This window comes from Pavona decussata, unplaced genomic scaffold (assembly GCF_977016875.1).
Source record: "Pavona decussata unplaced genomic scaffold, jaPavDecu1.1 SCAFFOLD_55, whole genome shotgun sequence".
Taxonomy (NCBI): Eukaryota; Metazoa; Cnidaria; class Anthozoa; order Scleractinia; family Agariciidae; genus Pavona; species Pavona decussata.
Genome location: NW_028145477.1, coordinates 238,154 through 264,145, shown reverse-complemented (window position 1 = coordinate 264,145; position 25,992 = coordinate 238,154). Strand labels below are relative to the sequence as shown.

Genomic DNA, 25,992 nt, shown 5'->3' with positions numbered 1-25,992 from the left:
TTCTGAGAACATTGAGTTCCACTGGAACAGGACGAGATCCTTTATCGAAGGTATTGTTTGAAACGATTTCCAATGCTCAGATAATGCAGCTAATTTGACAACAATTTGTCCAACTGAAAATATGGATTGAAAATACCATGCAGGCCTAGCCTCGAGAGACCACGTAAATGTAACGAAAATGGTAGGATGTATCAACCTTAAATGGTAATTCAAAAATAATCTATCCTTTATCTCTTGTTGATAAGTTTATCAGGTCAAATTTTCAATACTCTTACTCACCAAAAGCTATATTATTATCATGCCCTGTATGACATAAGACTCTTACCCTTTGCTGTGGATGTAGTGATGAAAATTATAGGCGATGGAGTTCCTTGGTGATAAACACCAAGACAATTTATCTCTGCTTATCAATCCTTAATTCTCATTACTTATGGATTTGATGGCGTAGTTCATTAATTTTGTAAGGAGAAATGAGGCTGTGATCACAAAATAAATCTTTAATGGAGAAATGTACTATGGGAGCTCACTTTTTTTAAAGCTTTGAGTTTTATTTATTTATTTTATAGGAAATAATCCTGAGAGACAACTTTCACAAGATAAAAAGAGAAAAGTTGGCTGAGGTAACCTTTCCAGTTATAGCTCCTACTGGTGTTCAAACCTTGCACCAGAATGTGCCCAAACACATCACCGACATTACAACCATGGCAAGGATGCCCTCCAGAACCAGCTGTGAAGATATGCTTGATTACTTAAAACTCGTCAAGTGCCATGCCATTTCTTGTTCGCTGGGTAATTTCAACAAGCCATCTGTTGACATTTTGCTGAAAATCCATACTCTGAGGGACATAGCAGAAAATGTAAAGAAAGAAAAAACGTGACTAATGAAGGCTGTTAAAGTACCCAGTGAGCACTGCCTTCCACCAAATGGTTTGATCGATGAGTACAAGAAGCTTATTTTTCAAAACGGTGATAGTACAGTGGTTTTAAATAGAACCATCTTACCTTCAGACCTTCAGAATTTATCTTGTCTCAACGGCCGGCGATAGATGTCCTCAGCAGCGGCGAGCAATGCGCGATTTCCTTTTGCATAAATGTTCTTCGAGCAAGATACATCTCCAACTGATTTACAAAGCCTGCAACAACTGATGTTTGCAGTCGTGGAAGACTTACTGATCGTTTTGGGCGTCTGCTGAATACTCCCATTTGACATAATTCGGTCCGAAGCGCTTCATGTGTAGTTTGTTTTGATTGCCGACAGGCTACGCTCGCCAGTGGACTAAGTGGAGACAAATTCCCCACATATCTTCCCCTCCCTCAAACCGCTTATTTGTTTTCTGCTAAAATCTAGAAGATACGTGATCAGCCTAAACCAGGGTCTCTTCTCTCTCGCTCCAGGGGGCGGGAAGATGAGAGACCCTGGGAACGAGGTTGCTTGATTCAAACCACAGTAATTCAATTTTCGTAGTTTTGTTATTATGTTAGTTTTGCCATCAATGTATGGAACTACCAATACATTGTTGCAGGAGTCCATGGGCTCCTGATCGGTTGTTGTTGTTGTTGTTGTAGTGAAAGGTCATACAGGTGTTCCCAGGGTTACCTTAAGTGCACCAGTGTTATCCCTATTAATTAAAGTAGCAGAAACATCTGAGCTGTGCTATCAGAACAAAAATTATTACTCAAACTCGGACACAATGAAATGAGCACTTTGTCTAATGTAAGGACGGTTCATTTAACAAAAATTTAAAGATAAGTCATCGTTTGACCTACGCGACAGCTTTCACGGATAGCCATAACGGCACAAGCCTTTGAAATGTAAATGTGATCTGATAAAAAATGAAAAGCCTGTTTTGTAAAAAGTCAAAATAATAAGATTTTTTTGTTTGTATGATGAGATTAAAAGTTTTCAAGTTTAGAGTTTGACACTTTTGACACCTATCAAAACCACAACAGTTCTATAACTGTTGTTCGTTTTTACACTTGGCCAATATATAAACAATTAAAAAATTTTCCCGGGGACATTGCATGTGCTGTACTTGATTATAGAAGATTAGCCATGTAGCTTTGCAAGTCACACACAGTTGACCTTTGAGCGCGGCCTTTGAAACGGATCAAGCGCACCTCAAGCGAAAGGTACACTCACAGTATGGCGCAGTATAATAGGCCATTTCCGAGTTACTGTGAACCTCACTATGAAAGTGAGGCTAAGTTCAAAACTTTTCATATGAAAATTAGTTTTGTTTGCATATGAATGAAAGGAAAAAATAATAACAAAAACTTTGCACCTAGCCTCGCTTTCATAATGAGGTTCAAAGCAACTCGGAAATGGCCTGTTGACGTCTCCTCATTGTCATTTGCTCAATACGCATTTTACGCAAAAAAAAAAAATGTATTGGTGACGACAAAATATACTAAAATCGTCACTAAAACGTATGATTTATAACGTAGAAATTTAATTGCGTTATACAATTTGACACGTGTTGTACCGACTGAGACTGAAAGTCACTGTCAAGTTTGTCGCGCGCTCAGATGACATTTTAATTTATGCGCTACAGAAATGAGGCAAGTGTTTTAAACCACAGGGTCTTCGTTTTAAACCACAGGGTCTTCGGTCTTCGGTCTTCGTTTTGGGGTCGTTTTTTTTTTCGACACATCCCGCCTACAATTCAAGATAGACTGTAAGCGCCGACATTTTTTGTCATTCTCGCAGCGATCAGATGTAATGTTTTCATACACTGTAAACCAAGCTAAACTTCACAAATGTCTAAGCCGTCGATGATCCAGCATTGATAAAATTCGCCGAAAGTTGATCAAAGATTTGTATTTGAGCACTGAATACGTTGACAGTTAGAAACAGAGCTCATAGTTATGCGACTAGGACATGTGTTTTACAGCATATTACAAGGCTAGAACATTTCGAAATGTTTTCTATGTGTTTATTTTAACCTAATATGCGTCAAGACATGTGCGTGGACTATAATTCATGTCTGACTCGCAACTTTAAAGTCTACCGCGGAGGGTCAAATATTTGAATTTTTTACGGACTTTGTAAAGCTCTCGAGTCGCTCTTAATCATTTGCCCAAAGAATTTTTCAGAAATCTATAGACCTTTCTTCAAACATTTAACCACCAGAAGCTTAATCAATTTGAAGGTTTCGCACATGGTGAAAATTAGTTTTATTCACGAAGTACTTTTACTGCAGTGAATTGTATATCTTAGAAATAAAATTATTTCGTATACCGAGAACAACGCAATATTTCCCAAAATCTTTCAAACAGATATTTAAATTTAGAGATTGTGAAAAAAAGATTTGCATATTTTTTAAGGCGGTAGAATAATTTGTTTTTGCACGCGAGGTTCTCAAACCCGTGTAATAATTTAGCGCCTCAAATGACGATTTTAACGGATTTTCGTTATTTGCATTTTTCTTTGAAATAAAAGGATATTTCAGCGAAAAAACTAGACAGTGATTTTAGTTATACTCCTATCTAACATTAAAATATGAAAGAAATTGTATTTTCCACCCTTGCCACGAAATTTAGAATTTGTCTGAGTTTTACAAACAGGTGCTCTTAATTATTGGCTTTATTTCCAATAATGAACTCGGGCGCTTTTGAGAGTTAGTTTTGAGTTGTCTTCCATATTCTTTAGCCTGCGTGACAGACGGACTATAACCCCGGGGTTATAGTCCGTCTGTCACGCAGGCTAATATTCTTGCGTCACAAAAAAAATTAAGCTATTACAGCTGTCTCTAACTTTTTTATAAAAACTTAGTCTCATTTGTGTTGTTCTGCAGTGTGTCCAAGGTCGATGATCCTGAATGAGACAGCAGGAGTCATCACCAGTCCTTTCTACCCGAGAGGTTACCCAGGCAACCAGGCCTGCAGCTGGAAAATTACAGCAAGAGAAGGCCAACGGGTTGTCTTGACCATAGCATATTTACAGATACAACAGTGCGGAGTTCTTTGTACGTGTGATTATCTGGAAATTATCAATGGTTCCTATTCTAACGGTACCTCTAGTGGACGGATGTGTGGAAATCTATTGAATACAAGTATAACAATTCATTCGTTTGGTGAGACCCTGGAGGTAGTGTTTGTCTCCGATTCTAATTTAACCAACTGGTTCCGCGGATTCAAAGCAAATTACTTTCAAGTGAAGTCTGACACTGTTCCAACCAGTAAGTGATAACCATAGATCAGTCTTACTTGCTGAGTCAGTACGTACAAGAACTGTGGCAGTAACAATCGTTAATATTCAAAACGTGCAGTGAATGCTGCGACGTGCAGCACTAATAACAGAAATGTTGAACCAAAAAACTAACCTCTACAGCAAAAGTTTTAGTGGCGAGGTGAACCTATGAATTTCCAAATGAACGTTAGCACTAGGAAGGAAAATCAGGCGATACAAAGAAAAAGACCTTGCGGTCTTGTCGCAAATTAATAGAGCAATGTGCAGAGTATAGAAAACTGAACTGGGCACTTTCATCCTCAACTAAGGGTGCTTCCCAAAAGTCCGAACTGGCCGATCGGACCGGTCATTTTGAAAATGAAATAGACTTCTTTCGAGAGTTTTGGCGCAAAACTCATCTCTTCTATTAGATTAGTTTATTTCTACATAGTATGCATACTATGTAGAAATAAACTAATGTGGCGCCTGTAAATGCAGTTTAAACTGAAAAAAGGGAGGAAAAACAATATCATCGATTTTAATATACGTTCAATAGTAGTTGCATTAAGGAAGCCTTATCGCATATTGCTCATCAGAGCTGAGAGCGAAGTTTCCATTTTACGAGTTTCTCAGAGTTTTCCATTTTTACGTTCTTCACGTGAGTTTGGCAGTAACATAAAGATAGAAAAACGTGTCCACCTCGTGTAATCACTCATGCACGGAAACCATTTCTGTTGCGAAACTTTTTATACATAACAAAGATAATTTCTGACAGGCAAGAACGAAGTGCTATTTTCAAGGTTCCTGACTCATCTAGCCAAGTGACAATTTATTCCTTTCCAAACTTTTGAATCGAGAAAGCTCCGGAACGTCCTCATAGTAGATAGCAAACGATATTCTTTGCATCTCGGTTGCATGCTGATGGAGGCAGAGACCAAAGTTTTCCATTTTTGAGATTTAGTTTCAGAAAAAGATTTATGGCAGTTAGACAACCGCATAAAACGTGCTTAGCTGGTGTAACTGACCTCGCACGGAAACCAGTAAATGCGCAGAAAGTATTTGAGCAGCAGTAATAAAAGGAGGCAAAGACCTTAATTACTAACAATCAGATTCTGTTGTCTCCTTTGTAGAAACACCTCCTGAGAAGAAGTTTAGAGCAACAATTAGCGTGGATGAAATTTACAAGTCTGCTTATGTCAACCTCAACTCGGAAGAATCTCGTGCCTTTATTTCAAATTTTAAGAGAAACGTAGAACCTATCTTCCTTGCACAACTGTCAAATTTTGAGCGCGTTGACGTCAAAAAGCTTTCAAGTGGAAGTGTGGTGGTAGATTTTGACATTGTGGTGCAGAAATCTTCAAATGCTACTGAAGATAACGTTGTTGGCGTCTTAACAGAAGCTAACAGCACTGGAAATCTGGGATACAGGCTGACAGGGGAGATAACTGTGGAAGAACTGCTAAAATCAACCAGTACAAACACTGCAGGTGAGAAGTGTTACTGACAAATACTGACAAGCTTAGGGCCTCCCCAGGTCTTTAGGGTCTTTGGTATTATCTTAGCATACAATGTCTCGGAGAACTAACTGTTTCCAGTTACGCTCTCTTTGATCGGTAAATGTGCTGTACATACTAGTTATGCAATGCTTTCGACTAATATACCGTGAAATATCCCACGAGTGACTTGATTTTTTTTCATCATACACATGAGCCTTTAGGCGAGTGTGTATACAAAGAAAAATCAAGTAACGAGTGGGACTGTTGCGGTATATCACGAGAAATCACTGCATAACTAATTTATCCCATGGCACTCAGTGAATTAACTTTCCTGCTCGACGTCTGGTTCCAGGAATTTAAAATTAAGGCCAAAACTGGGGTATTCTTCTTCCATGTTTTAGTTGTTGACAGTAAAATTTTCTGAATGAAAATTTTCACCTGTCACGGGCTCCTCAATTAATCTTTCGGCGGGAAAAATTTTTAGGCCGCGAGGAACGTCAGAATTTTTTCGTGGAATACTACCCGTTGCATACCACAGAATATGCAATGGGGTTTCTAGCTTTGTCGTTGACTGTATTCTTTATGGCATGGGATCAAGGAGAGAAAACTGCGTATTATTTTTCCTAATTTGCGTCATGATGATGTATATGCTTTATCTGCATCTAGTTCCGTTTTACAAAGAAGAGTAGAAGAGTGCGTTTTCGTTCATCTCGCAGGCTTGCTCTACCTCCAGCCGCTTTCATGTCTTGTCCCACATTGAAAACGTCTCATAGTGCAACCACTTCTTCCGTTAATAGAACATTTTCTTACGCAAAAAGTGTCGCTGCATCTGGGTTTTTTAGACGTGATTCACTGGTTACAATGTCTTGATTCAGCTTTACGTACAGAAAAACATTCAAAGCTTTCATTTTCTATACCAATGTTGTTTGTGGGAGTTTGTATGAAATGCGCTAAAGAGGATATATAGAGGGGGAATTATGACGCGCGGATGATGTCTAGCAACTTTGGGTGGTGGGTTATGTTCCGGCGGTGTGGGACACTTAGTCTTTACCTTACCTTCCCTACTTTTGTCACAACAGAGCCATCATCACCCACCACTGCATCAAGGATAACACCGACAACATGTAAGTGTTTGATAGCCCTTAATTTGTTTGTTTTCTTCTCAACTAGATATTCCTTGTTTTCTGCATTGACTAACTAGAGCAAATCACGCATGCGCATAAGACGTTCGAATGGCTGTGTATGACAAGACAGTTCTTGCTGGTCAGACAAACGTTATTAATGTTGTACCTGTTTTGACTTTATCAAAATTTTCATTTTTTTTCTTTAAAGTCGTTTAGTGTAACTGAATTTTTCATGCCTTTATAAGTGCCTTTGTTTAATGTTTGCTTGCGCGTATAGAAAAGCCAAATGGCTAAGGGACGCTTGACTGGTTTAACCGAATTTGCACGGCTTGTATGACTATATTCAGTGCTCTAACAAAGTGCACGCTTGTTTAATATTTTCACACTTAATTCAGCTTTATGGGAACTTGCGGATGGCTTTTTTATGTATTACACTTGCCAAACCAAATCGCAAGTTTAATGTAATACAATCTGATCATGAATTAGGAATACAAGATTTCTCCCTGATCAGGAAAGTCTTGAACTCCTCTCTTAATTAAACCTCGAATTTAAGATTCAGAAAACTTAAGTTTGAGTGATATTTCAAGACCTCAGTTTGAATGCAGGCTTTTATAGTAACGCAAAAGCACTGTATTCAACTGTAGAGATTTTTCAGTGTTGAATTTCAAGCTTCAAAGACTTGAATTCAACCGCAGTGTTCTGGACGCAAGGCCTTTTGTGATTTTTTTTAAAAAGTATGGAATCAAAGGCTCAAGTCCAAAAATCCCACAACATTTTGAGTTTTGCCAAGCAAAACCTCTAAATGGAATTGTTCGGAATCGAATATGTTAAGCAGTTCGGTCTGTTTATTAAACACGTCTTCAAAAGTTTACATTATACAGTCTGAGAATTGTAAATGTAAGCTTTTAATCTCTGTTCATTTAGGTTATTTACAAACTGTAAATGACTAAAATGCAACATATTGTGTTCTCGATCATCATCATCTTTATTTAAAAACACGCTAAATACATCAGGCATTAAAAATTTAATAAAAAAAGCTACAACTCATTACGAGAGACTATGTATACACATGCACATTGGCCACAATTTCTTCGGTGCCCTCTTTCTGGATTTTCTGTATCCGCCCCTGTGCGTAGTAATTCGAAAATGTCTTCCAAATTTTCCGTTCGAATACTTATATCTATAACAGGGTTAATTATTGCACATTTACTATAACAATGCGAACACATGTGAAAAGGTGCAAGTTATTAAGTATATTACATGTTAAGTTATTCATCAGTCACTTTGTAGATCGGTAATTTATGCTCTTGTTTTCAGTGTCATTGTTAAACTATTTCTTTTGTATGCACGGATAACGAATTGGATGGAATTTTCGGAATTATCTCTTTGTTTAATCACCTTAACTTTCCTCTATCGTCAGGTCTCTCTTTTAAAGCAACCATATCATTTACTTGTTATGAATGTTTGGTTTTCTCAACCGAGTTGATAGTATAATTTCAAGTAATTTGGTAATTTGCTGACGTTTTGAGCGTTTGCTCTTTGTCTTTTAGTGAGTGCATCATTTATCGCCATTTTCTCATGCTCATAAAAATGTATTTTTTTCTTTGCAGGTAGCTGATAAAAGGAATTGAGAATTGAGAAATCATCACTAGTATAGTACATAGAAAAAAAATTGGGAGGCGTGCTTTTCTGATCGTAGCAAACTCGGACTCGAGATCCAGAGGTCGGCAGTCCGCTTTTGATCCTTGTACTTGTGTGGCTGTTTAATCACGGAAGAGCAGTTCTAAAAAATTGAATAAATCTGCTCGGGAGAGGCTCGACTCAAGGAAATAATATACATGGGAGATCCTGATTGTATTTAAGGGTTACCTACAATACCTTGGGGCAATTGACAGGCATTTGGCGGCCCTAGTGGTCATTTCCGATCACTATTGATAGACTTGTTAATCAGGTGTACCATTTTCTCTCTCTTTGCTGCACAAAGAATGGATGCTATCTTGAACCAGAATAAGCGTATCCTTTTGTCCTGTTAAGAGAGTCCGAGCACCTTTCTCGGGCTCCTGGCCTTCCGTGTTCTCTCAAATGCTTTACTCTTAAGGGCACTCCTATCCTATTTGGAGGGGAGTGGAGGGGTGGTAATGTCCCTTTTGACTACATTTTATGGGAATCGGAGTCAATATACACTGTATAAACCGGCAGCGCGGTACATTTTCACGACTTCGCCATAGTTCTGATTTAATTTTTTCCTCATTTCTTTTCTTTTTCCTTCATTGTTATAGACATCTCTTTGGCGTGAAGTTACTACCACTCACTGAAAGAACACAAATACAAGAACGCTGTAAAACCTGTGAAAGTGTCAAGGTGAGGCGCACTGGTCACGTGACTAGTAAGTAATCTTTATTTATACACTTAAAAAATTCATCAGGTCTAAAAATGTACAGAAGTATAAAATGTTAATATCTAAGTCTAAAATACATCATATAAATATTATGCCAATTACAATGTTAATTATTCTAATAGAAACCTGTTTTCTATGAATGCCGTTCCTTATTTTTCCTGTAGTGTTTGTTTAAAAGTGTTTTGAAATTACTCAGAGATTCTGTTTGCCTTAAGTTTTGAGGAAGACTATTCCATAGGACAGCACCACTGTAGCTAAAACTATTTCGAAGGTAGTTTATTCGTGGGAGTGGAATGGATAGTTTGTTTACAGAATCTCGGAAAGTATAAGGAGTAGTCATGGATCGATTTGTAAACTTGGACCCTGGGTATTCTAGGGTAAGATTGTTAAGAGACCTAAAAATCATTATGGCTTTTTGTATGTCAAGCTGAGTGCTGAGATTTTCCCAGTTTAATCTTTCAAACAGTTTAGTAGCATCAGTGTCATAATTTGAGAAAGTTAGGGTCCGTACTGGGCAATTATGGAGCTTTTAAAGTTTGTCAGCTAATTTCATGCCACAGTATCCCCAGACAACGCTGCAAATAATCGAAATGGGGTTGAATTACAGCCTTATAAATAAGGTGACCATTCCTTGCTGCGTCCATAGGCACAAGAAGCAAAAACAAACCACCAGTCGAGTTAAATTTCCGTCCGTTACATAAAGGAAGAAATTTTTTCACGCTTACTAATTGTACGGTATGCAATTTTTGTTTCGTTTCAGAATTTTCAGCCTCTGAATTAAGGAGAACAGGGACTACAACTATAACAGGGTAACTCAGAAAGTGTGAATTATTGCAACGCTCAATTAAAACTCTTCGTAAAACTCAGAGATGCGAATAACATATGATAGAGGGAGCCCATTCTTTAAAAGCCTTGTCGTTTCTTGTGGGTTTCCTCGCCACCTTTATTTTATCATTATTACACTTGTAATTTCAATTCTTTTGGTAATTATAAACTTGAAACTTGAACTTCAACATATGGATTAAATTACTTTTACGGAAATAACTGAGTGCTAACTGTGGTTCTAAGAGGAAATTTAGGAAGTGGCTCATAATAAACTTTCTTTTCAATAATGACATTATCGTTATTTAGCCTGTTGTCTTCAACCTTACATTTCTTAGATCTTCTTATTTTTTACACTTCAGCTAAAAAGGTGCAAAACGTTTTAAATGACAGAACAAATGCAACATGCGATGGAAAGACTAATTCATAGAAAGAGCAATTTGTATTAGTTATCTTTGGTCAATTTGTTTAAACTAGGGCAATACCGTTTCAAGCAATACGCTTCTTACAATAACTGTCAAAATTCCCGCGCGCTGATTGGCTTGTAGCTATTGTCTATAAGAGTACAGACAATGAAAATGACATCAGATGTAACGCGCGCGCTTTCTCAACGAAAAACAAAGCCAATTCCGCTGGCAGTTTTTTCATGTTATTGTTAAAAAAACAAATCGACCGCAGTTTTCTATGGTCTAAACTCTAATTGACCATACAATGACGTCATAACATATTCAAAACTTTGCGGTTCCATTTGAGTTTTGAACATGTTATGACGTCATTGTATGGTCTATAAGAGTATAGACCATAGAAAACTGCCTTCGATTTGTTATGTAACCGGAAGGATTATTATACTCGACAGTCTTAAAACTATTAAATGTTTGCTCCAACTTCAAAAATAACAAGATGGTTACTGGGGGTAGGGTGGCAGGTTCTTAATATCAGATCCCTACATAACCACCAAAAAATAGTGATGAAAAAAAAAAAGGCAATTTCTGTTTTACTTTAATTTACTTCTAAATGAACAAACATAGCTGCTAAGCGGAAAATCGCAGGTTATGTAAACAACTTGGGCGGCTGGGAAATGAAAACCTGAAAAAAAAAATCGCAACTGCTCAAACTGCGCACATGACTACGATAATCTCTTATATCTTTCACTGATATTTTCAATCTAGGTAAGCAGAATTTGAATACATAGGTGAATGGCCATCACAGATATGCGAAAAGAAAGCCTGAACAAAATTCAGGTTTAAACGGGCCTATGTGATGCCGGTGCAGTGCTCTACCAATTGAGCTATTAAAGACAACTGGGAGCTGGGGTTTTATTTTATGAATTTTCATATATTGACTTTCAAGCGGAATTTTATACGTCAAAAGTGAGAGAGTGGTGACTCTGCGGCTTTCAGAAAATTTAAAACACTCGAGCATATTTTCTGCTAAACGTGGACTACAAACGTGGTCAAAGCGTTCTTTTCCTCTCACAGGCGAGCGAGACGTACGCATTACGGGCAAATTCCTGCCAAGCGGAGCATGAAAAGAGCGCCAACGTACTAGGCTGAAACAATGGAAGTTTGAGAACTGATCGAGTCAGAACCTGTATGAATCTTCATCCACTGGACTTTGGACGTGGAGTTTGTTCGGGACTGAGCATTTAAAAATTAGATAACAAAATCTTACCTCAGGGGTTTGTATAAGAGTTCCACAGACAACTGGAAAGAATGGACGTGTTTACACAAATAAACAAAATACAATCTGCCAGGCTTTAAACGTCTTTCAGATTTGACGTTTTGTTTGTTGAAAAAATTAGCTTATTTTAAAGAACACTTCTCTGTAAAAATCAACAAAGTGGGAAATGAAAATTTTTGAGCCCCCTCTCAAATCTGGCATGCAAATAGATCTTCGGGAGGGCCATTTATTGACGTCCTAACTTCATTGTTGCCATGGTAACATCAGATGTTTGTTGGCACGACAAACTCCAATTTTGAACTCGGAACCTGCTGTGAAAAGTGCCAAATGTAAGACACTATTTCTTACGTCTGTTAATACACTACAACTTAAGACTTACACCAGAGTTAAAACATTTATTCGACTTTCCAAAAAATGGGGCTTTTGGTTTTATCATTTGCAAATAAATTAAACGGTCAATGAAGTAGACAGTGTTTCGGCCATTTTAATTGATGGGTAAAACAGGCAACATATTTTCTTGACTTTCTCAAAAGGTAAGTCAGTTCTAGAAATGAGACTATATTGCTAGATTACAGTGGACATTTTTGTTAATAAATCTGTTAAAAGTTTCTGCGGGGCCGACTAATTTTATTCCTAGGGCAAAAAAGAAAAAAGCGGATTTCCCGCGTTTTGCCATAACAACTGAACCCGTTGATTTGCCAGTAAAACTTAAACAGACTGAAACGGCTTTGTATATTGCGTACTGGTTAAATTTCTGATAAATCCATCTCTTAATGACCGTTGTTGTTTAAACAATTTCAAGCAAAGTAAAGCTTACTTTCCGGTTTTGTCAAATTCTCCACTTTTTGACTTAAGTTGAAGGAGTCGTTGCTTACTACAAATCATTCCAACTGTACAAAGTTCTAGACGTCTGAACCTTTTCTTGCAGCTTGCAAGTCTATTTATCGTCAGTGGTACTCCGTGCTCTCATTTCAATACCATTGACGAACAGCTTTAATTTAGGGGTCCCAAATTCGAAGGGAACATGGATCCACAAGGGGTGATTTCTCCTTGAAATTCACGATGTAATTCGCGATCAGCTGCCATCACTTGCTTCAGAAGAAAGAAAATTTACAGCTTCACGGAGGATTGTATCAATGCAAGCAATTCACAGCGTATTATGCGCCAAAATTGGCCGCAAACCACTCTTTTCCGAGGTAGAATCAGCTCATTACTCATGGAAACATGGGCCTTAGAAATTGCTTGTTAGCGGAGTTGACTAAATTAATTTTCCCCTTCATATTGTGATTACCTAAAGTCCATTTCTTGATTACTGAAACTCCCAGTAATTACATCTCTAGTCAGGGGATCACACTTAACGTGCAATATATTTTCAAAACCCTTTTCACTGCTAAAAAAGTTAAAACTTTCCACGATGGTCGGTTGGTTGGGTTTTTCCTCCCTCACCTCTCAATACTGAGAGTTATAGACTATAGACAAAAGTAGAATACATCGAATATTCTACGAGGCATAGAAGGTAAGTAGGTGAACAAATTACACCTAGCAATTGGTTATTATTTCATTCTATTTGACTGCTATTGTGAGGTCATAAATTATGTCCAAATAAAAATTCAGGAAAATAATGTGAAAATCGCTGTATTTTGCTGTATTCGGTATAGAATTCTATGATTTCTGGTGAAAACTCCATTTCAATCGGATAAGAAGAGTAAAGTTACAGCTAATTAAAGAAATTCAACTTTCCCCCACATGACCATATATGGTCAAACTTTAGGGGTATTTAAACGTGAAAACAATAAAAAATATCGTAACGAAGAAAAGACAAAGTTGCATAAAATCGAAATTTTATTTTTTTTTTAAACTTAGCATTTGTCGTGCTATGACACGTATTTATCACGAATTATGTCATTATGACGTCACATTGACCTGATTGACTGACTGATTGAATCTTTCACTGGAAAAATTCTTTCCTTTCTAGGCCCCACTAGGAAATATAAGCGCAGAAAATGGTTCTGATTGGGACGTGCTTGCTACAGGCAATTGTATTGATAGAAGACCAAAACATCCCTTCTAGGGAAGAAGAGAGTTTAATCCACATCTGGCATCAGTTGTTCAAAGAGCGGATAATTTTATCCACTGGATAGGTCGCTATGCCGCAGATAAAATGTGTGCCAGAATTTCCCTATAGCCCTATAATTTGTGTATAAAGTAGAAGCATCTGTCTAATATAAGTGGGATTGTGTGAAAAACTTGCCAAAAGCTTTTGTTGTAGTACATTTCATCCGCTGGATAGCAACTTATCCACTGAATAAAGTTATCCGCTCTTTGAACAACCGGGGCCTGATAAATAACTTAACTAATAGAATTTACAATTTGAGAATACGATGAAGAAGAAGAAGAAGAAGAAAAAAAGCATACCCCACCGAGACCTTGACGAGGTCTGGCCAAGGGCATCCCACGTAACAGTGAGATCAATAAATGACAAAAATCTCCCTTCTACGAGAGAACAGGGTTTAATCAATGTTTAATTAATTTATTCATTACAATTTGTGTCTACGGTGGAAAAAGGAATAGGACGACGAAAAAAAAAAAGGAACGCAAGCGAAACTTTGACGCGGTCTGCCCCATGCCCAGGGAATCGCGCGTAATTACTACGATGAAGAAAAATAAAGTTACTCGGCCGAACCTTGAAGCGGTCTGCCCCAGGACATCCCGCAAAATAAACAGTGGTCATTTTAACTACAAAACAGTGATGATTGAGAAAAGACAAAGGTTGGCTTCTCGACTGATAAACAACCATTATGTGTTTCTCAAAACAGACAGGTCAGCAATAACTTTTTAGACGAAGGAAATAACTATTTTACCACAATTGCAAGAACTGATCTCGGTCTGGTTCACATGGCCGTCCCTTGCACTACTGCTAACAGAAGCAGACAGACTACACCAAATTAACACAGACGAACCAATGCAAGCACTGCGTCTTGCGCTTGATTAGTTAATTAAACATAGTCAGATGCTATCGATAAGCGATTTAATCAGCTTGGAGGGAACACGCGAGGCTAAACGTGTGCTTTCGTTGGATATGTTTTTCACAATGAGAATGAAAAAAAACATAAAAAGAAAAATGGATTAAATCACTGTACATGTGCACTCGATGTGTTTTGTGCTTTAATACTGGTGGCAAGATTTTGCTCAGTTGAAGATATCTATCAGGTCTCCGCATCAACGAGTATCATTTAAGTTTAAATTAGACGATACATAGAAATAAACTTTATTCATTAATATAACGTACACCACGGAACAAACTGACAAATGTTTAGTTAGTTCCAAAGCAATCTCTCATGACAAAGATAACTTATTGTTTTTGGATATGACGCAGACAGTTTACTTCATGGTTGATCAATCCATCGCTGCCTCCTACTAGTTAACAGTGCAACACTTGACCAGTGGCTGATCATATCCAATGAGCGAGTCTAATTTTATTAAAGTATTCATAGGATGTTTGTATTGCATTTGTCGTAGAAAGAACGCACCCCTAACTGCGTTTGGAGTCGAGATTGTATTGGACAATCAACTAATAAATGGATCTTGGGGTGCGTTTCTGGCAAACCCTGCAGATTTTGCAGGGGCAAATGACATCATCACTAGCTTCGCAAAGAAGAGAGAGCCTAGCATCGAGATCATTGAACGCACTCCCTAATCTTGCTATAGTTTATATTAGTTCCATTTTTTTTTTTACTTAAAGCGTATTTGATAATTTCATCGACATCGAAAACGCGCCCAAAACATGATTGTATGAATTTTTTTCCTTCGTGCGTGGGCAAGGGGTATGACTACCACTTTGATGTAAATTGTTTATTCGCGCATGACGCCATCCAATTACGGCATCAGATAGGCTTCCCTTTTGACCTATTCACGGGAGCATTGTGTTGCAAATTGCAAAACATACGTTACGCGCTGGAGTGAATAGCTGAAAGTTGTCGAAGGTAGAAATTTAGACAACCTTATAATAAAATTTAGACTGTGATATAACAACTCGCTTGACTCGCATCTCTATCTGAGATCCTCATACAATCGGTTGCTCGATGAGCCTCTTGCTAGCTTCAACTCAAGTAACTGAAGTCCTTAAAAGACCCTCAGCAGAGATTAAGGAACTCCTACTCTCCGTTGAGAAAAGCACTTGCTTGTAAAATATTATGAATCATTGTAACCTAGGCATTATCTGAACAAAGACACGAGGTTGCCATGGAAGGTGTTAGTCATCGCGGTTTGATATATATATATTTTTTTGTTAATTTTTATTGATTATTACACAATTTTAACAATTACAAAGGAAAAAAACACGTAATACTAGTTAATTAAATAAAATAAAACTACAACAGAAACAACAACAAACAACAATACGAAGTCAATTACAAGAACATTTTGTGTTGGAATCCACTCACACAAAACCTGTCACTGTTTAAATACCTTCCACTGAATGTCGTCACGTTTAATTATTGAAAAATATGAATTAATTTCTTCCATTTCTTAAGAAGCTGCAAAAGTTTATCATTCTCCTTTGCAATATAGAGCTCAATAATGTACAGACGTTTAGTCCTTGAGATAAAAACTGGCAGATTAAGTTCGGATATTTTTTGACATCCACTGGAATAAAGATAGAATTTACCTATTAGTAACATGTGAATGATTAGAGTGAAGTAAGTCATCCGTGGCGTCAAATTTTCCAAATATCAAATCTGTCTCTTTTAGTGTATTGATTTGAATTCCATTTTCCGTTTTAACCATGACAAAACGTGTTGCTAAAATTCAAAAGATACTTTGCAAGAGAAAAGCAAATGCTCGATGGATTCTATGTCTTCTTGGCAAAAGGTACAATATGGAGAGTTAGTTAGGCCGAGCCGAAATAACTTTTCATTGGTGTAAAGAGTACAATTTAGTATTTTGTATTGAAATTCCCTAAGTTTTGATTCTAATGTAACATTAAAGACTAAGGAGTAAACCTTTTCCCAATGAACAATTGTATCTGAATACCTATCTTGTAACTTTTGTTTAGCGGTTTAATATGATAGCTGAAAGTAATCGTTTGTCACACGATCAACAATTATGACACATATTCGTGCAACAAACTATTAATTAGAGCTATCATGACAAAGGATGTTTTTTCTATTCTTAAGTGGTTTTTCATAGCCAATAACCGGTGGTTATTTCACTATATTTTGTCTACGAAAGACCTGATCACGTGAGAAAAGTCAGATGAGCAGAGACTCATTAGGTTGGCTTCTCGACTGATAAACAACGATTACGAGTTTCTCAAAACAGAGAGGTAAGCAATAACTTTTTAGTCGTAGGAAATAACTATTTTACCTCAGTTGCAAGAACTAGTCGGCTAGTTTGCCTATTATCGCCGCTTGCACGACTGCAAACAGAAACACACAGGCTACACCAAATTAACACAGACGGACCAATGCAAATGCAAGCACTGAAGCGTAAGCACAAAATGAAAAAGGTTTTGATTCTTCGGTTCCCAGTATGATTACAATCGATGATCGTGGAGTAGTGGATGAACCGACAGTAATCTTGATATTAAGCTTCCTTCGCCGGTTCTTTTGGACCAAAAGAGCTAGCGTCATTTCCCATTTCCTGTTAGCACAAACCTATGCAATCAATCGCGATTTACATAATCGGGGCATACTTTCAAACTCTCGTCTACGCAAGGGAAACCAGTTAATAACATTATGTCTGTGGCACCCAAAGTGAACATAGTAAACAGCACGAAATTCAAAAGCATTTGATGACTTTTCATTCTTATTTGTCAGTGTCAGATTGATAGCAAAACGGGGTTTTCAGAAAACCTCATCGAAGGCTGCTTTTTTTATTCTTACTATTTTCCTTGACACTTGATTGATTAAATATCGTCTGATGGCTATCGATAAGCGATTTAATCAGCTTGGAGGGAACATGCTGTAGCCTGAACTTGTGCTTTTGTTAAATTCGTTTTTCACGATGGGAAAAATAATAATAAAAATAAAACAGAAAAAGGATTAAATAACTGTAATTGTTCACGATTTTTTTTAAGCTTTGATACTGGTTGCAAGGTTACACTTAAAGTCTATGGCCTCCGCCGATCCACGAATATCATTTGAGCTGAAATTAAGGGGAGAATAAAAATAAAATTCATTAATTAATATAACGTACACCACAGAACAATCAGACAAATGTTTTGCTTTAGTTCCAAAGCAGTCTCATATGACAAAGACAACGTATTGTTTTCGGATATAACTCAGACAGATTACTTCATGGTTGATCAATCGATCGTGCACTCTTATTAGTTACCAGTGCAACACTTGGCCAGTAGCTTATCATAAACAACGACCAAGTCTAATCTTATTTCTTTTGTTCAACATAGTTGTTCATGCTATAATATTATCGTTTTTAATAGTTTTCATAGGCTCTTTGTATTGCTGCGTTCAACGTCGAAAGAACGCACTTCTAATGGCCTCCTTTCAAAAATGAGCTTGAATGCAAGACCTAGTGGACACAACTTGAACAGAAATGAATAAACATGATTATTCAGTTTCCTTTGTTTGTTTCCTTTAAGTCATTAAAGTTGAATTTTAATATATCGAAAGAGGCCTATTGCGTTTGGAGTCGAAATTGTATGGGACAATCAACAAATCAATAGATCTTGGGACTCGTATCTGGCATTCCCCGCAGATTTTGCAGGGGTGGGTTGCATTATCACCAACTTGGCAAAGGAGAACGAGCCTGAGAACAAGATCATCGAACGCACTCCCTAATCTTTGATTGTAACTATAGTTTATATTAAATTTTTATACCTAAGGCGCATTTGATAATTTCATCGACATCGGAAACGCGCTCAAAAACTTGATGGCATGAATTTCTTTCGTTCATGCGTAGGCAGAGGGTATGTCTACCACTTTAATGTAAATTGTTTATTCGCGCATGACGCCATCCAATTACGGCGTCAGATCGGCTTCCCTTTTGATCTATTTACGGGGGAATTGTGTTGCAAGTTGCAAAACATACCTTACTCCCTGGAGTGAATCGCTGAAAGTTGTCAAAGATAGAAATTTAGACAACCTTATAGAAGTATAGACTATGATATAAAAACTCGCATCTCTATCTGAGGTCCTCATACAGTCGGTTGCTGGATGAACCTGTTGCTTACCTCAACTCAAGTAACTAAAGGCTTGGATTAATAAACTCCTAATCTCAGTTGATAAAGGAACTTGCACGACGAAAGGAAATTCATTTAATAAACTGTTCGACTTCCTTAATTAAACGAAAGTGTTCCTAAGTGTCACGTGATTTTCCTTGGCTGATGACGTCGCATAACTAGTTTTTGAAAATGGGGAACATTTATTCTCCAAAATTTTGAAAACTTTTGCATTAAAATGTTTAGTACAAGTGTGCCTATGTAATTCCGCTTTTTGAGATCGTACCTCTCAATTATCTTTAAAGAAATTTTGACATTTATCATGTCACGTGACCTATTTTCATTAATTTACCGTTCCTGTTAGCACGTGAACTTCAAAAACATTGAAAGGGGGAATGATAAAGGCCTTTCCAGGTGTCAACGAAAAAGTAACAAAAAATGATGTAAGCTTTCTGTGTCCCATTGACTAAAACTTTTTTTTTTTTTAATGCAACACAATTACTTACATTACAATACAAAAAAAAAGTACAGTACTCTGCTGCAACAATAAATACTAACATACTACTTACAATGGGGTACTAACACGGCTAAGATACAAATACGTATATCACTTACAGTACATTGGTATATTTACGATACGTTTTTAATATTACTTGCAAAGCTATTACATAGGAGAGAGAGAGAGAAAAGGAAAAAAAAAACTATATACATATATATATACATAAATGAAAAAAAAATGAATTAATAAACAAAATATGTAGGACCAATAAGGACACCAATAATAAACTATTTCCAAATTTCAAGAAGATTGGACAACTGCTTCCTCTCCAAATAAAAATATTCCAAATTATTAAGTGGGTCAAGTCTTAATATGCTTGAGAATGCGTAAGGGGAGATAGAGCATATTTCTATTGCTGGAGTCAATGTAATAAAACCGCGTTTTCACTTGTAATCTACAAGCTTGTGCGCCGGGTTATGCATCTCGTAGGCCGTGGGCTAGACTTTGCTTGGAGCCGGTCTAGAATGGAGCAGTAGGGCGCCTCCTTCCCTCCAATAGCCTGGGTGGACACCTTGGGCAAGTGTTAGCTCACCCTTAGCCTCCCCTGACCACGGATATGGTCCCACTGCCTTGTTGGTGGCTGGGGAAAGCCAAAGGCTAAGGGAGTAAACCATGACTGAAAAACTGGACTGGAGCCCCATGAGGCAGCCTGATGGTATATCAGTGACTGGCAACTCCTGCAATCGAGCTGATCCCGAGCGTACTGTCTGCGCCTTTCCTTCGGACTCTACCAGTAAGACCGAGAGGGGGATTCATGGAATCAAACCGGGGAGTGCTAGTTACCGGTTTCTAAGTCATGGCTTGATTGGCATAGATCCAGACGCCAGGGGTCACTCTGGACAGTGGGAGGGGCTGTTTAGACCTACTTGATAGTTATAACCCTCTTAAACTGGGAAGCCTCCAGTCAATAAGGTGCTTTCCCGCCACCTTCCACCTGTTTTGCTGGGCTGAGCAGGACTTAAGCCTGGAAACAGACTGACAGGTGGACTGCGACACTCTCACCTAAGAAGTAAGGATCTACTTGAAGAAGGCCAGCTCACACCATTGGGAGCTGGAATGTTCGAACGATGCTGACCGGCCTGACCAAGGATATACGCGACACTGATTGACTACGCAAGACAGCTGTCACCAGCAGAGAGTTGGATAGGCTCAACGTCGACATCGCCGCTTTACAGGAAGGAAGACTTTAAGGAAAAAGAGTACACATTCTTCTGGCATGGCAAAGCCAAAGACGAAGCTAGAGAGCATGGGGTCGGTTTTCCTGTCAGCAACATGCTGATTCAGATGGTGAAGCCAGGTTCAACCAAATAGGAGCATCTCATGCACATGAGACTTAACACTGATTCAGGCACCACTGACTGGCTTGCTTTCTGTCTATGCTCCAACCTTGACTTCTAGTTCTGACGCTAAGGACGCCTTCTACAGCCAAATTGACGAAGCTATCAATCATATTCTTCTTTGTGACTTCAATGCAAGAGTTGGCAATGACCAAGCATCTTGGCCCAACTACCTAGGTCATTTTGGTGATGGCAAATGCAACGAGAATGGGCAACATCTGCTGGAGTTCTGTACTTACTATCATCTTTGCATTACGAACACCAACTTTGCCATAAAGATGCGACATAGGCTCTCATGGATGCACCCCAGGTCCCAAAGCTGGCATCAGTTGGACCTCATCATCTCGCGAGGGGAGCATCTCAACAAAATTCGCGTGACGAGAGCATACTACATTGCTGATTGCGTTATTGATCACTCCTTTGTCTGTACGAAGGTCCAGATGCGTCCAAAGAAATTTCATCGTGCTAAACATCCTGCCACATCTCGCATCAATACTGCCGCCACTGCCATCCCTGAAACAGTCTTACAATGTCAAGGGCCAAACTCGAGGATTGTAAGGATCTCGATACAGATGATCGCTGGCAACACATCAGGGAAACGACACATGCTGCAGCGCTGCAGGCTTTCGGTAAGAAGGAACCCAAACGCCAAGATTGGTTAAACGCAAACATTGTGATTCTTCAACCCTTTAATTGAAGAAAAGAGGGATGCCTGTTATCAGACTTTAGCTGTGCTTCAGGGATGTTTGCAAGAGAGACATGCTTGCGACTGGTCTGCCAACCGACAATTGGGAACCATTTGCTGCCGATCGAGGCTCAGGCACTCCGAGCAGGGGAGACAAATTTGAAAGCGGAAGCCGACGCAAAGCCATGAATGAGAAAGGCTGCTGCAAAGGCAGCAGCATCAGGCTATATCTGTGGGAACACTGTCCGCGTCTGCCGTTCACGAATTGTATTGAATAGTCGCCGATGGAAATGTTCGTAAACGCGCTAAGTCATGGACAACAGTCCGACGACTGCCTACTATGTCGTTTGGTTTAAAGACGGGCATAATACGGATTATGCGTTTATACGAAGAAGCGCCCCATACACCAGACAAACAACCCGTCATGTACCCACCCTTATACATGTACTAGACCAATAGCATGATGCATAAACAAGCCACCGTTCAAGTTCTGTCAAAACAGCTTATGTATCTCTAATAAAAATCCACCAATCCACATTCCCCGGGTATCCGATAAAGTTTCAAAGGATGGGGGAGGGGGGGAGGTGCCTGACATTTGTTCCACTCCTTACAAACCAAGTGCACTTTTAATTGAAATGTAATACTTAACACTTTCACTTTGCTTTTGTAATATAAAATGTTCGAGAGCTTATGAAATTTGTTACCTACAATTTTTCCTTTACCATGCAAATGCATTTAAAAATTAGCTTTTAATTAAAAGGAGCATAGATAAAGATTGTAAACCAGTGAAATTAAACCAGTAACTTTGAAAATTGCGTGTTTTTACGAAAAGTCCAGAATGATTTTCAATGGAAGACTACGGCATTAGTCAATTAATTAATTAAATCTCTAAGTAGATACTCTATAATGATTCATTACACAAAAATCTTACAAGTGGCCTCTTATTTATCAGAAATCATTGCCCTTAGAAAGAGAGGGGTCCCCCCTTCTGGGGGCTAGTTGCCAGTGATCCAGAGATTTTCTATGATACTGTAGAAAAGATACATTCCAATGGCCACTTCCTAGGCGTCCAGTCTTTTTCACTCCGTCCGGGTGTACGACACCCAGTCTCTAGAGGGCATTAATGAAACTATCAAAAAATCTCATTAAGCAAGCATTTTATTTAAACGCTTGACAATTGTTCTTAATACTTCTTATAAAAAAGAAAATAACAGCAAAATGCAAGCAAATGTTTGCACTCATGGATGAAATGAAACAAGAAAACATGATGACATGTTCTTTTGAAATTTATATTTAACACTAAACATTTATATATCGAAGAGAACTCTTGAGTATCTGGCTTTTTGGCTTCGAGTCTGTGCAAAAATATGATTTTCGGACATTTCCGACTTAAAAAAAGAAGGCTCAAAACAAAAATAAAATAAAACGTTTCGATTACAACCTATTTGTAAGATACCAAGTTTGTCGTAACATTTCACGAAATATATCGCCTTAACCACTCTTTTTTTAGCTCGGCTTTGAATTATGTCAAACGTGGTAAATTTGATTGACATTTAAGGCAGGCTTTAAGTGTTGTCAATTTTTGTTTTTAACTTGTGCAAAGGTACCTTTCACACGCTCCAAAAGGTGTAACACCTTTGTTGTAAAAGTTGATGTAAACGTATGACTTCTGTGCTACTGCCACGATATGTCACCTTAGTTTTGCGCACCTTTGCTACACCTCTCGGATGCGAATCAATGCTCATCATAGCTAATTTTTCGTTTATCGGGGTGATTATGTTAATACAACTTGTGACATGTATGTTCTTTCTCAATCGAAATTCTTATTCCCATTAGAGCGAATGGAGAAAAGGATTGTCATTCTGAGTTTGCTTATCCTGCTTTTCCGTAAGTATTTTTTTATTTTTATTTTTAGTTGCTCTAGTTACAACCATCACTTCACGCCGCAAAGATAAAAGAAGAAACTGACTTTTTTGTATTTTATAAGGTTAAGAACACATTTCACATAGTTTAATCCGTTCTATGCAGGGTTTCCTCGGTAATAACTCGCAGTAAGTTCCTCCTTAATACTCGTGATTTTTGGAGACTGAAACAAGCTGTTTATGTTAGTTCGGAGAACATTGTAAATTTCAACCACCAGTCACCTGCCTTTCCATTCAGTATGGGGAGTATGCCAACAGTCCTTAGAGACTCAAATTTCAGTGTCGGTGTACCATAACAAAAAAAAAGCTAACAATGACGGCCTCAGGGTCCTCCCTAGATTTAAAATGGCGGCGGCGATCAAGACCCAGGTACTCGCTGCAGAAATGCTCCACGAATCGTGAAGTATTTTGACACTTTTTAAAGTGTTTAAAAACAGAAACAAAAGTATTTTTGTCACCGCTATCAAATATAGGTAGCATATTTGATCCCAAAAAAAGTGTAGTGAAGACGAAAATCAAGTGTTTCATGCCGGAAAAAATACTTTTCAATTCATGGAGTATTTTTATAACGTGTTGCAGGGTCTCCGCCGTCCGCCATTTTGAATTTCGCCAGGGCACCGCGCACGAAGTTGAGAGGCTAACTGCGAACCCTTTTGTTGACGGTACACCAGCATGACGGCTAGGAAGTCATGTGCATACTGTCTATAGTTTATATTTAATGCATACACTTAAATTCCCTTTACAGTTGTGATAGCCGGAGTGCAGGCTCAGACTATGTCACTTGGTAAGTAAACATTGTAATTTCTTAAGGTATATACACGCTTTTGAGTGAACAGGATTTAATTTTTCAAAGACAAACAAAATTCGCTCTTGTAATAACTGGTTTTTGTAAAAAATGAGAATGCTTATCTATGGAATGGCAAAATTTGAAGACAAATGTCATGTGACTACTTGTCAAAAATAGTTACGCGATAATTTCTTTGACTATTTCTTTGTTTTTGGGAGATATCTGCCACAGTGAAACACTTAATGAAAAAAGTTTCTTTCGTACCGATAAATTTTACGAAGTGGATGGGCGAAATTCTAGAAGTCGAGGAGAAAATGTACGCGGATTCGGCTCCATGACTCTTTCAGAAATACTGCCGACAATGCATAACATGATGAGCGGCCAGAGATTTCCAATGTGGTGCATATCTTTGCAGTGACATTTGCTAATGGTGTTCTGCAAAACGATCCTTCAGTGCGTTCCTCTGCAGCGCCATTGGGCAGCAGCATGTCATCTAGCAACATCGTACTGATTGACATTGAAAAGGCATCTGCCACCTCTACAGTAACATGGATCGTATTATTGTTATTTTCGGCCTTCTCAATAGCAGGGAGAGTTATTTATTTTACGCAGTGTTCAATTTGTAACGTTACCTACTTGCATGTTAGATTCATAATTATGTAATAATATTTTCGATGTCGATTCAAATTTAAGACTAATTCATGTAGGCCTTTATTAGTACATCGTATGACCCTCCTTTGTTTTCGATTGTTTCGTAAAAATTTTAGAATGTTTTAAGCAAATGGTCCCAGCCTCCAGCCCCCCTCCTCGAAAAAATTGCCTGTACGCCTAGGACTTTAACCGACTCTTTTGAAGGCAGTGGGTCACGTGTCATTGCTAACTGCTGTAATTTTCATAGCCTCCCATACAGTCGTGTTTAGGGGTGTTTTTTTGCTAGGGAGGTGAGTACGACTGCCTGGGAGGCTATTATTTCCAGTGCGCTATGCGGAATAGCGGTCAATTGAAAGCGAACCTGACGGGCTTTTCAGACGCTTGTGTTGATTGGCGAGCGAAAGGAAAACAAACAAGAAATAATTAAACGTGAAAGAAGCTAAGTGTATCTGCATTACCAATAGTGCCTTCTGGGGCAAAGTCCTCCTCAGCTGTATTGATGTTACCATCACCTGCTGTTTCAAGTGACCAAGCGACAACAAGCTCGTCATTTGTGGCAGCGAGCTCGAGCGTGAAAACAAAAGAACAAGGTAAATCCATATCGCCAACGCCAATTATGTCAAACAACATGGTAATGGGCGGCTTGTCATCTGTGACGTTGAGCTCCAGGGTGACAATAGATCAAAGTACATCCGGAATAGACGTATTATCCTCAGCAGTGGTGCAGTTATCAGATAGAGTTTCAAGTAGTCGGGTGAAAAGCAGTTCTTCCGCAGTGGAAGTAAACTACAGCGTAGATCAAAACACATCCCTGTTGTCGTCAGTGTCCTCTGTGTTGGGGGCGTCACTAGCAGAAGTGGCATCGCCACCAATGTTAACAGCATCAATGCCAAATTCAAGCACAGGAATCGCAAATACCTCATCAGTAACAGGTAATAGTCTTTGGAACTTTGGACATAACTCATGGATAGAGATTTTTAGCATAATGCTCCTTTGTTCGGCGCACTAAGGGTTTCCACCCAAGTCTCTTTTAATTAGCGCTTCAGATGCAGATGAATGGGCAGGAAGATCTAATATAAGGCGAGCAGCCTTATTTTGCAACACTTGTAGCTCACACATCAAAGTGGCATTACCTCTATCACTCCAGATTATATCCCCATAATCAAATAGAGACAAAAAAAAAAAC

General features: G+C 38.4%; 1 protein-coding gene across 3 annotated transcripts in view; it reads left to right on the top strand.

Annotated features, from left to right (window-relative positions):
• The window catches only part of LOC146480107 (cubilin-like), a 127,341-nt gene that overhangs the window by 44,783 nt on the left and 56,566 nt on the right, over positions 1–25,992 (top strand). For 2 of the 3 annotated variants that reach the window (XM_085109981.1, XM_085109979.1), the window contains exon 5: positions 25,271–25,738. The exons of the other annotated variant lie outside the window; for it this stretch is intronic. In XM_085109981.1, the coding sequence (XP_084966107.1) occupies positions 25,271–25,738 (468 nt within the window). The remainder of the gene's footprint in view (positions 1–25,270; positions 25,739–25,992) is intronic. 3 annotated transcript variants of the gene reach the window in all.